The sequence below is a fragment of the Emys orbicularis genome, chromosome 8, assembly GCF_028017835.1.
Source record: "Emys orbicularis isolate rEmyOrb1 chromosome 8, rEmyOrb1.hap1, whole genome shotgun sequence".
In the NCBI taxonomy this organism is placed as follows: domain Eukaryota; kingdom Metazoa; phylum Chordata; order Testudines; family Emydidae; genus Emys; species Emys orbicularis.
In genome coordinates this window covers 30332955-30346238 of record NC_088690.1, presented here as the reverse complement: position 1 = coordinate 30346238, position 13284 = coordinate 30332955, and the positions used below count along the sequence as shown (strand labels likewise).

Genomic DNA, 13284 nt, shown 5'->3' with positions numbered 1-13284 from the left:
CCATTCTGATCTGTTTTGTATTATTATTATTTTTATTACTATTAAAATTTAAACTCTGAAAGAAACAAGCAGGTGCCAATAACTCTGTAGGTTGTGGACCTACACATAGATCCTCCTAAGCATGCATTTGGCTAGTGGTTTAAAAACTGCTGGAATTGTAAGTCGGGGTCTGGGAACAAGGTTGCAAAATGCAGAGTTGTGCTTATACTACATGTGTTTCATTATGAAAGATACGGGATTAATGATTCTGTTGAGTCCGTGGTGTATTCCTGAACCTCTACCACACTGCATTCTCCCTTAATACTGCACGTCTCAGGCTAGGCCAAAGAACACAACTTGCTTTTGTTTTTCAGTCATGTAGCTGTCCTCGTACATCACAGTTTTTGTGTTTGGATCTTTACTGTTTTATTTGATAGCTATGAAACCATTCTTGCTGATAATGTGTAACAGTAGCTTCTGTACCATATAGGGACCTCCTGGCCCTGAGGGAGAGCCTGGCCTGCAAGGAGAACCAGGTGCAAAGGTAGATGGTGGGATTGTTTTTGTCTATGTTGCATAAATTCTTCGCTGAATTAAGTAAAAGGAAATCAAGTCTCTGTTGATTTAGCTTATTAGGCAATTAAGCAATAATAAAGAAAATGTCAAAGAATACTCAACATCATCAGTAATTGTCATTAGAGACAATTTGTTCCCAGCAGTTCAATAGTTTAATTTTCATATTGCATATTCCAGGGAGACATTGGACCTGCTGGCAGTGCTGGAGAAACAGGAGAACAAGGTTTAAGGGTGGGTGAAAAATATGATTTTATTTCCAAAAAGGACAATGTTTTGAATTTCAGAAATGTCAAGTCTAATTACCTATATGTGTGAGAGAAATTAAATAAAATGTCTCTTTGATCCATTTAAAAATAATATTGGCAACACTGTAACAGGTTAATTAAAAAAAGCATAAATTATAATACTAAAATATGTGAGAGTGGGTTTAATTTGTGGAAATAACAATAAGGTTAAGTACATGATTTTCTCTAAGCATTTTAATTAAAATGAGTAAAGATTGGATTTTTTAAAATATATCCATGTTGTATCTGGTGTCACTGAGAGTGAGGTGGTCTAAGCACAGGATTGGGAGACAGGAACTCCTGAGTTCTAAGCCTAGCTCTGATATTGACACACTTGCCAAGTCACATAACTTCTCTGCGCCTCAGATTCCCCATCAGCTTACCAAGGTGACCAGATAGCAAGTGTGAAAAATTGGGACAAGGGGTAGAGGGGTAATAGGAGCCTATGTAAGAAAAAGCCCCAAATATCGGGACACCCTACAGCTTACCAACTTTTGAGGGGTGTTGAATGTTTGTAAAAATTCTTTGAAGATGATAATCATAGTACTAGAAGGGACCTTGAGAGGTCATCTAGTCCAGTCCCCTGCACTCATGGCAGGACTAAGTATTATTTAGACCATCCCTGATAGGTGTTTGTCCAACCTGCTCTTAAAAATCTCCAATGATGGAGATTCCACAACCTCCCTAGGCAATTTGTTCCAGTGCTTAACCACCTTGACAGTTAGGAAGTTTTTCCTAATATCCAACCTAAACTGCCCTTGCTGCAATTTAAGCCCATTGCTTCTTGTCCTATCCTCAGAGATTAAGAAAAACAATTTTTCTCCCTCCTCCTTGTAACAACCTTTTATGTACTTGAAAACTGTTATCATGTCCCCCCTCAGTCTTCTCTTTTCCAGACTAAACAAACCCAATTTTTTCAGTCTTCCCTCAGAGGTCATGTTTTCTAGACCTTTAATCATTTTTGTCGCTCTTCTCTGGATTCTCTCCAATTTGTCCACATCCTTCCTGAAATGTGGCATCCAGAACTGGACACAATACTCCAGTTGAGGCCTAATCAGCGCAGAGTACAGCAGAAGAATGACTTCTCATGTCTTGCTTACAACACTCCTGCTAATACATCCTAGAAGGATGTTCGCTTTTTTTGCAACAGTGTTACACTGTTGACTCACAGTTAGCTTGTGATCCACTATGACCCCCAGATCCCTTTCCACAGTACTCCTTCTGAGGCAGTCATTTCCCATTTTGTATGTATGCAACTGATTGTTCCTTCCTAAGTGGAGTACTTTGCATTTGTCCGTATTGAATTTCATCCTGTTTACTTCAGACCATTTCTCCAGTTTGTCCAGATCATTTTGAATTTTAATCCTATCCTCCAAAGCACTTGCAACCCCTCCCAGCTTGGTATCATCTGCAAACTATACGTGTACTCACTATGCCATTATCTAAATCATTGATGAAGATATTGAACAGAACCAGATCCAGAACTGATCTGTGCTGGATCCCACTCGTTATGCCCTTCCAGCATGACTGTGAACCACTGATAACTACTCTTTGGGAACGGTTTTCCAACCGCTTTTGCACCCACCTTATAGTAGTTCCATCTAGGTTGCATTTCCCTAGTTTGTTTATGAGGAGGTCATGCGAGACAGTATCAAAAGCTTTATTAAAGTGAAGATATACCACATCTACCACTTCTCCCCTATCCACAAGGCTTGTTACCCTGTCAAAGAAAGTTATCAGGTTGGTTTGAAATTATTTTCTCTAGAAAGTTTTGACAAGAATAAAGCAAGACCCTTTCTGACTTTAGCTTTAGAATGTAATTGTACATTCCATCAATTCTTCAACACCCCCTTTTCTTCCTTTAGAGAATCCTAATTGAAGTAGGTTCCAAGATTCTGCTAATCCTTGGAGAAAAATAAACTCAGCATTAAAAAGTCAACACTTATCACACCACTGTATTACAGATACCACAAAGTTATTTCCTATGGTGCAGTACACCTGCAATTTGCTGTGAAGGCAAAGTTATGAATGCTCAGTTTCTCTCAGGATCAGACCCTAATAAAGACAAATATTGCAGAACCTAAAATATCTTGGTGTTGTAACTGTTGGTAAGTGATGATTTTTTCATGGACAGTGTTGATCTTGAGCGATATATATAACTGAGCCATTAATGGGGACCTACCAAATTCATGGTCCATTTTGGTTAATTTCATGGTCATAAGATTTTAAAAATCATAAATTTCATGATTTCAAATATTTGAATCTGAAATTTCAGAGTGTTGTAACTGTAGGAGTCCTGACCTATACCTTACTGCATTTCATATTTACAGGCCTCTGAGTTTTATTCCCTAAGGCAGGGGTCCCCAACACGGTGCCCGTGGGCGCCATGGCGCCCGCGTACTGGCCAGCAGACAAGCATCCGCTGAAATGCCGCTGAGAACCAGCGTCATCCAGAGGCATCACCGCTGAAATGCCGCCTCTGGATGACGCTGCTTGTCGGCGGCATTTCGGGGGATGCTCGTCCGCCGCCACGGTCCACCGTGGCTCGTCGTCTGGCGCCCGCCAGACGAAAAAGGTTGGGGACCACTGCCTAAGGCAATGAACAACTGAATTAGTTGTTACCACTCGAGAAAGAGATCTTGGAGTCATTGTGGCTAGTTCTCTGAAAACATCTACTCAATGGGCAGTGGCAGTCAAAAAAGCACAATATTAGGAACCATTAGGAAAGGAATAGATAATAAGACAGAAAATATTATAAACCCACTATATAAATCCATGGTACACCTACACCTGGATTTGCATGCAGTTCTGGTTGCCCCATCTCAAAAAAGATATTAGAATTTGAAAAAGTACAGAGAAGGGTAACAAAAATTAGAAATATGGAACAGCTTCCATACAAGGAGATAGAGAAAAGGACTGGGACTGCACAGCTTAGAAAGTAGAAGACTAAGGGGGATATGATAGGTCTATAAAATCATGAATGGGATGGAGAAAGTGAATAAAGAAGTGTTATTTACCCCGTTATATAACACAAGAACTAGGGCTCAAGCAATTAAATTAATAGGCAGTGGGTTTAAAACAGACATAAAGGAAGTTCTTCACACAACACACAGTCAACCTGTGGAACTACTTGCCAGGGGATGTTGTGAAGATCAAAAGTATAACTGGGTTCAAAAAAGAATGAAATAATTTCGTGGAGCATAAGTCCATCAATGACTAATGGCCAAGAAGGTCAGGGACGTAACCCCATGCTCTGGATGTCCCTAAACCTCTGACTGCAAGAAGCTGGGACTGGATGATAGGGTGGATCACTTAGTTATTGCCCTGCTCTGTTCATTCCTTCTGAAGCATCTGGTACCTGCCACTGTCAGAACACAGGATACTGGGATAGATGGACCGTTGGTCTGACCCGTTATGGCCATTCTTACATTCTAATGAAGACCAAAAAAAATCCCAGCAACAAAAAATCTGTCTACAAAAATCTGATTTCAGTTCGAAAATGCATGTAATGCTAAACAGCACAAGTTCTTCACAGGCAACTCTGTCCCAACAAAGAGAGCTCCTTCAGATATTTGGGAAGTGGCAGTAACTTTGTTTTATTTCTTCTCAAAATTAGGGTGAACCAGGATCCCCAGGAGAAGATGGTGTACAAGGGAAAGATGGCTCAAAGGTAGTCTTCATTTTTCATAATAGGTGTGAAATATTCCTGGTTTTACTTACCTAGTTAAGAACCTACCTACCTAAGTCCAGTTTTTCTTACCTGTATTTCACAAGCCCAATGATGCACTTAATGTAAAATAACTAAGGATTGTAAAAGCTATTGCCTTACTATTTATGGACCCTATGGACCAGCCCAGTAAGAAATCTGGGAAAGGGCACTCAGGGAGGCACAATGCTTTCTGCCACAACCCCAGTGCTTGGGGGAGCACAGTGACTGTGACCTTTAAGAGGGTGCAACATGTGATTCTTTACATAGCCAACCAAAAGTGACCAAGTGCTAAGCCACTCGCAGTCCTTGCTTTCAAAGGAGTACAAGGACCGAGACTATACTAGGCCCCTGTGCAAGGGACACGAAGGAAGGAAGATTTTGTGAGGCCTCCAAAGAATTGTGCAGTTGCATAGGACTCAGGCAAAAATCTGGCATTATGAGGGCAATTTGAACTGGATAAAAATCATTTCACCCTAACTGGGGGCCTGATCCAAAAACCTTTTGGAAGTCAGTGGAAAGACCCCATCGGCTTTAGATCAGGGCCAAAAATAAGCAGAGAATTCTTGTGTTACATGGTTCAATATAACAGTTTAATTCTTTTCAGGCTTGATTTATTCTTCTGCTGTATTTTAGGGGATCCCTGGAGACCAAGGGCTTCCAGGAGAGGATGGTGAAAAAGGAGAAACCGGAATTCCAGGAATTACAGGCCCCACTGGTGAACCTGGCATAATGGGTATTCCGGTAAGTATAAATTTCAACCAAGCTGGGTATTACTTCTTGCAAAAAGAAATATCTCCTTTGAATGAGCTCGCCACCTCCATATAACTTTCCATGGCTTGATGCATGGATAAGAAGAGAACCATGTTGGCCATTTTTTAAATGTGGAACCTTTTGGCAGATTTTTGACTCCTCACTGTCACTCCCTTATGCCTGGAATAATCACCAGGATCCTGTGCAACATATACCAGTAATTTAAAGTCTCCTGCTTCAAACCCCTCCTGACAAGTTACATACATAGCAGTAAATGTTATGTCATGACCTTTCATGCTGTACACATTGTCCTCCTCCTCCCCCTACCTGTGTCCTTATTGTCATCCTTTGATTGTCTAATGTTTTATTGTCTGTTATTGTAAGCTTCTTGTGGTAGAAAGCTGCCATTTTTTGGTCTATAAAGCACCTAGTACTGAATAAATAAAAACAATCTGCAACTTTTATAAATGCCGAGGCTTCAGGCTTTAAAGTGTAACCAGGTTTTAGCTACAAATCCTTTTATAACAATGAATTATAAGCCTTAAAACTTAAAAAAAAAAAAAAAAGTTCTGCAAAAGAATTTAGCGCTTGTAAAGAGTGACAGCCTGTAGGGTGAAAGGTGCGCTCTCAATCTACAAAACAGTTTCCCCATAGACACCAGCAAGTGTCCCCTGTGCTGCCTCAGCTATGTGCCTCAACCCTATCTTTGAAAGACCACCTGTAGGAATGACAAGTCAGTTCAGCCACCATCCCCAATCAACACTTAGCTTTTCTGCTGAGAATATCAATAGTGCCACTTGGTACCAATCATCACATGGGCACCTGCATTCACTAGGAACCAGAGTGAAAGCAATAACTTATTCTAGAGAAACCACTGAACAGCTATCAGATGAAAAGAACTTTTAGACTGTGCCGAACAACTGGCCTAGAATTGGAAAACTCATCAGATGAGCTCCGCTGAGCCGAATTTCTGTTAAATCGCTTTCCCCAGATTCTGCTTAACTGAGGGAAGGGAGGCAATTTCAAAGTCACTTTACAAAAAGTACCTTTTTTAGAGTCTAGACACAGACAGTGTGAATGGACAAGGGACTTAAATATTCTTATTCACAGGGCCCCACATAGATTAGAGAGAAGGCCTCAGCCATCCTCTCCCTGCTGTTATGTTCCCCTTCCCTCAAAGGGAGAGAGCACAAATAACACTTACCTTGAGTCCATCTGATCAAATGAAAGCTACAACTTATTCCGGGACTCGCTCATATACATCATTAGTTACTGATGTCCAAAATCATTTATCAATATCACCACTTTGAAAACAGTGGAAATTTGCTTTGGTTTAGAATACTGAGGTATCTCTGAACTGACTTCACTGATCTTTCTGTAAACTGACAGTTGGCTTCCCACAGTTGAAGATGAGTAATCAGTTGGTCATGGTTGAAATTGGAATCATACACCTGAGGCATGTCTTGAACCTGCAGCTGAGGTAGTTCTGAGAGTTTCAAGATTCTGGATAATTTTGTAGCCTTTCTGTTCAAATCTGGATTGAATACTGGACATTGTAATTACTTAGAAACATAAGTATTTGTAACATTCCTTTGCTGAATTTGGGTAGCTGGGTTCACCTGTCCCTATTTGCATTTTCTTGAGAACTTTTCTCTTCTTGGAAGCTCAGGCATTCCAACTGTCTTCAATTTTAAACTCTTCTGGAGGACCTCTGCAACATACTGCTTATTCTTGGCTCCTTAAAGAAACAGTCTCACAAACTGAGAAAGGAGCATATTATATTTTTCACCCCACGATCAAGTCCCCTGAGATATGCAGTCCCAGAGAGTCAAATGCTTTAAGATTTTATGTAATGCATTAGGGGAAACACTGAAATCACTAATTGAACAAGCTTCTTATATTTTTCAAGAATAAAAAGTATAGGGCTAAACTGAGCCCTTGGAATGGTCAGGGATGTTGGAGGCATGCAGAGAGGCAGCACAGCAGGTAGAGTCCCCAGAGGGAATTAAAGCTGATTGTCATGACCGGGACGTGGGCAGTCTGACCTAGTGGTCAAAGCAGGAGTCATGCCGGATTAGCCACACAGAAGTCAGAATCCAAGACAGCCCAGAAGGCAAACCAAGAGTTGAATGTCAGGAAGCAGGCAGAGTCAGGTTACCAGGAGACCCCAGAAACTGGAGACATACTTGAGAGCAGAACCAGAGATCGATAATCAGAGTCAAGCTGCAGGAGCAGGAAGCACAGGGCACAGTCCAGATCAAGGTGGATCCCAGATGCATGGACACTTCTTGTTCCTGTGCTGGGTTTAAATAGGGGCTGTGGACCAATCAGGGCCCCAAGTGTTCTGCCAATCAGCTCTGGGGACTGGGTCCTCTGTCTGAGTTCAGCTCCTATTCTGATAACAATTAGCTGGTCCCTTGGTGGCAAGTTGGAACCTGATAGCTTCACAGAGCCCTGTGGGCCAGGGTTCATGGTCCCTGACATTGACTCAGCTGATTCTCATGGTTTTAGTTTCCTCTTTGTTGATTTTAAGCCCTACTAACTTTGCATAAATCTGGAGATCAGCAGTACCATGCTGGCTATTTTCTTCTCCTTGCTACAAACATCGGAAGAACTCAGAACACTTTGAATGCTTTCTGTTTGCACTACTTGATATACTGAAATGGTCAAAAAAACAACCCAGCTTTAGCACATCTTCATTTTATAAAATTATATTTTTATACAGCAAATCTCATCATCAAAGTCTTACTGTGCATCACAAAACAAGACTAATCGGGTGGTTAGCTGTTTGTTAAATGAAGCTTTTTCAGGCTTCTGCTCCTTCACATGTTTCAAAGGCCATTATAGTAAATTGCTTTCCTTCTTCCTTAAAGGTCTCAAAGGTTGAGAATGTTTGGACCCTGCGTTTTGGTTTGGCCTCATTATGAACATATGGACAAGCTCCAAAGTTCAGCTCTAGACCAGGAAACGAATTTCCTCAAAATTCAGTGATGTTTTAACCAATAGTTTTGCTTTGGGGCCATGTCTAAACATAGAGGAGGATTATAAAGTAGGAGATGGGTTTAACCTGCATTGATCCTGAATTCACCAAAATGTGTCTCTCCCCTCCAGAAAAAGAAACCCTACACTTCTTCTCTCCCCCTTGAAAGTCAGCATCAATTGTTGAGCACTCTGGCTCATTTGGAATCATAAGACTCCTAGTAACAGCCTGGCATCCCCCCTCCACCTCCTTGGTTTGGTCATATTGTGGTGTAACTTGAATAGCAGGGGCAGCATGGACCTGATATTCATCTCCTGCTTGGTGGGCCCTGCACCTGGATTACTGGGTGGCTGGCAGCAATGAACTGTGCCCCATGTTGCCTGCTGCTTACTGGTTTAGGCCTCAGACCTGCGGTGAGCCCTGCATGGGCCTTACTGCTCTCACTAGGGCTACCTCTATAGACAGAACCTTGGGATCCACTGTCAGTTTTCCACTGTCTGCATATCATACTTCACTAGATGCAGTGTTTGGCTTGAAGACAAAATTACTTCTATTCCCACATGAATATTTTCTGTTTGGCTGGTTTTGGTGCCTTTTCACTCATTTGATAAAAGTGACCTGATGCTTACTTCATTCTAATAACCCATGCTAACTTAAGGCCAAGGTTAATAAAAATTTTCCACCTACATCTCTAATTTTCAAAGGCCTCACAAAGATTATCCAATCTGGAGTGCAATTTAAACATGTTTTCAGAGCCCTCTCAATATCTGTTTCTCCCTCCATGATAAATACACAGGGACCTGAAGGAACACCAGGAAATCCAGGTCAAAGGGGTCGTCCAGGAAGAAAGGTAATGTCTTTTTCAGCTTTCCTACTTTCCTTTCTGTGTGAGCCTTGAACTTCTATTACAGAATAATTCCTCTTAATCACTTGGTGTTGATGGATCCAGAGCCCCAGAAGATACCATAAGTTTTTGTGCCACTTGTATCATTAGGCTCATGCGATGAGCCAGGAAACCCTAGGCGTAAGAGGAATCAAGTCCCCATATACTTCATCTCACACTTTGCCCTGAAGTTGGGCAAATAATTTTCTATCACTAGCACAGCAATGGAGCCTGTAGTAGGTAGGTATGGTCCCAAAACAGAACATCAGATCCAAGTTCCGTACAGCTCAGGTGAAGTTTGCATCAAAATGTGGCTCTGGATTTTGCAGGTTGAGCCCATCACTAGTAGTAGCATAAAACATTCAGTTTGGCTAATATAGAAATAAATTACTAACAAACCATCATGCTTGTTAGTGAAATACTCCTCACTGCATGTCCTAGATTCTCAGATTTAAAAACTACAGTTAAAAGCAAATTGTGTGTTTAAAAATAATACCCTTACTAAATGAGACTCTTTTGCTAAGGTATAAACTGATATTTAATTGTAATGTAAATGTCTTAATTCTTTCCATAAAATAACACCAACAGGGGGAAAAGGGGCAGCTAGGACCTCCAGGAGAGATTGGAGCCACAGGTGATGCTGGCCAACCTGGAAAATTTGGTCCTAAAGGCGCAAGAGGAACTAGAGGTCCATTGGTTAGAACAATTTATTTTTTATGGAGTCATGTATTTACAGTTTAGGGGCATGGAGTCTCATAGAGGGGAAGAGACAAGTCTTGCTTGTAGTGAATTTAAAAGTTAATTTTTATTGAGGCTGCTGGACACAGATAGACCCTACATTTCTCTCTGTCTTGTTCCTAGAATAGCTAATACAATCTACACTGTCTATTGTCATCACACAAGGTTACCCTGAATCTTGGCCTAGACTAAGTAGTTCAGGAATCATCTGCTGAATATAATAAAGAAGGATGTTTATAACTGACCACCTTAAAACATTTTTAGACCAAAGATGATATAAGATGTATACAAACAATACTATCAGTGGGGGAATGTTTTTTATCTTTGAACACAGTTTATTCTCAGATACTCCAAAAATATAGTCTGTTCCTTGTAAGTGGGATTTTCTGACACAAGCACCCATGTGTCTGTGATCAGAATCATATTCTAAAGTCATATTTTTAAATTCACCCCCTATTCTAAAATAGGTGTCTTTCCATCATCTTCAATGGGCTTTGGATAAGGCCCTGTTTGTACTAGGGTTGCCAGGTGTCCGGTTTTCGACCAGAATACCCGGTCGAAAAGGGACCCTGGAAGCTCCGGTCAGCACTGCTAACTGGGCTGTTAAAAATCCGGATGCGGCGCAGCGGGGCTAAGGCAGGCTCTCTGTCTGCCCTGGGTCTGTGCGGCTCCCCAGAAGCAGCAACATGTCCCTGCGGCCCCTAGGCACAAGCGCAGCCAGGGGGGCTCCACGCACTGCCCCCACCCCGAGTGCCAGCTCTGCAGCTCCCATTGGCCAGGAACCGTGGCCAATGGGAGCTGCAGGAGCGGCGCATGCGGACAGGGGCAGCATGCAGAGCTGGAGCGGGGACATGCCGCTGCTTCCAGGGAGCCATCTGAGGTAAGCACCACCTGGAGCCCACACCCCAAATCCCTGCCCCAGCCCTAAGCCCCCTCCCGCACCCAAACCCCTTCCTGGAACCTGAACCCCCTCCCGCATCCCAACCCCCTGCTCCAGCTTGAAATCCCTTCCCGCACTACAATCCCTCGTCCCCAGCCCAGAGCCCTCTCCTGCACCCCAAACCTCTCATCCCTGGCCCCAGCCCAGAGCCTGCACCCCTCCCGTACCCCAACCCTGTGCCTCAACCCAGAGCCCCTTCCTGCACCCTGAACCCCACATTTTTGGCCCCACCTAAGAGTCCACACCCCCTCCTGTACCCCAACCCCTTGCCTCAGCCCAGAGCCCTCCACACACTCCAAACCCCTCGGCCCCAGCCCAGAGCCCCCTCCTGCACCCCAAGCCCCTTATCCCTGGCCCTAGCCCCCAGTCCGTAGCATCCTCCTGCACCCCAACCCCCTGCCCCAGCCTGGAGCCCCCTCCCACACCCTCAACCTTTCATGGCCCCACCCCAAAGCCCATACCCTCAGTCCTGTGAAAATGAGTGAGTGAGTGAAGGTGTGGGAGAGTGAGCAACAGGGGGGGGGGGGGTGGAGTGATGAAGGGGCAGGGCAAGGGGCGGAGCAAGGATGTTCGGTTTTGTGCAATTAGAAAGTTGGCAACCCTGGTTTTGTACAGATTTCTTGTATTCCCTCTAATGGTCAGTAATGATATTCATGCCTGCATACACATCCTCTGTACAAAGAAGAAACCATTACTCAAGTGCCAAGCAATTAGTTTCTTTATCACTGACTATTCTGTTTAACAGGGACATTTAGGAGTAATGGGACCTGAAGGAGAGCCAGGAATTCCAGGTTACATGGTGAGCTTATTACAAAATTAATGTATTTGTGTGTGTGTGTGTATATATGTCAGTATTTATATCTGAGATATAATTTTGTGATTACAATATATTTTGAACAATCTCTCATAATTGGAGGTCGGCTATACAAAGAATGTGTAAATATCCAACTAGGTGACCGACACACCAGATATTTTTACATGAAAACTAATTTTTAATAAATACATTTAATCTTGATGGATGGATTGATAAATAATAAAGTTTCACTGGCAATTATTTCTTACGCACATGAGGCCCAATCATGAAATCCTTGCTCTCGACCACTGCACTCAATAGGACTGTCCCATAGGTAAGGACTACTTATGTAGGATAATGATTGCAGAAGAGAGCTCCTAATAACTTAACCATTGCCTGCTGATTGGACAGGCATTTCCCCTTTCAATAAGAGAACCTGTAGTTTTTAGATTTTACAAGATTAGAAGAAGGACATTTATGTTTTGTGGCCTCTCTCAAAAAATAATCATTTTCTTCCAAACTGATATAGTAGAAGCAAAGTGTAGGTGGATTCCTGCTGTCACCTAATGGAATAATCATCAAATCTTTGTCTTCAAATATTAATTGCAAACTAATGCCCTGATCCTGCACTTGGCCCCCTTTGTCTGGACAGAGCCTCTGTGACTGCACACATAGAGGTCTACCTGCCTGCAACAAATTTCCCAGACTGGGAAATTTGTCTCAACTGTCACTATTCAATTTATCATACAGCAGAAAGTACTGATCTGAGCAATATATAACATTTTATATTTAGTTGTTTGGGGTTTTTTTTAGGGTCATCAGGGTCAGCCAGGATCACCTGGTCCTCCAGGACCCAAAGGAGAGAAGGTACGGAGACTGGTTCTTGTTGTTTACAGTCCCAGTGATTGTAAAGGGTGGAAATGTTGCTGTACATTCATAGATTATCAAAGCATTTCTCAAAAGACAGTTTTCACAGCCTTTGTTTATCCAAAACCATCAAAGGGAAAAAGAATGACACCTCTGCTGTTGTGATGCAGTGTGAGCAAAAATTTAAAACTGGGGAAACAAATTACAGGAAGATAAAGTTAAGAATTAGAATGATAAAATGTTTCAGCTTATAAAACATAAGGTCCTAGTTCTGCAGTCATTTTCTGCACTACCAGACAGCACCATTGACTTCCCTGAGTGTGCTTACAGTAGTAAACAACGTAGATCCAGCAAAGTACTTAACTTTGTTCTTAACTTTAAGCATGTGAGAATTTCCATTGACTTGACTTTAAAGTCAAATACATGCTTAAGTGCTTTGGTGGATCAGGGCCTATGCTTGGTAGAAAGTGATTACAGGATCAGGACCCAATGTTATAGATTCACTCTGATTCTTTTAGACCTCAATCCTGCAGGCGGACCCTTATGCTCACTGAAGGCAATGGGGTGTCAGACAGGTACATAGATCCACCCATGCAGATGAGCTTGTAGGATTAAGGCCTTGCAGAGTAACCTATTAGGACCAGTTTTTCAAAGGTGTTTAGGCTCCTAAAGATGCCGATAGGTGCCTGGTGGAATTTTCAAAAGAACCTAAGTAGATTGGCAACTAACAATCATGAAGTCGATGGGAGTTAGGTTAACCTGCTTAGGCTCTATTGAAAATCCTA

At 42.4% G+C, this 13284-nt stretch overlaps 1 protein-coding gene across 1 annotated transcript in view; it reads left to right on the top strand.

The window, feature by feature from the left end:
* Window positions 1–13284, top strand: part of COL24A1 (collagen type XXIV alpha 1 chain) — a 226266-nt gene that overhangs the window by 164736 nt on the left and 48246 nt on the right. Inside the window, exons 33-40 of the mRNA XM_065409330.1 lie at window positions 470–523; window positions 733–786; window positions 4456–4509; window positions 5182–5289; window positions 9075–9128; window positions 9750–9857; window positions 11585–11638; window positions 12446–12499. Of these exons, the coding sequence (XP_065265402.1) occupies window positions 470–523; window positions 733–786; window positions 4456–4509; window positions 5182–5289; window positions 9075–9128; window positions 9750–9857; window positions 11585–11638; window positions 12446–12499 (540 nt within the window). The remainder of the gene's footprint in view (window positions 1–469; window positions 524–732; window positions 787–4455; window positions 4510–5181; window positions 5290–9074; window positions 9129–9749; window positions 9858–11584; window positions 11639–12445; window positions 12500–13284) is intronic.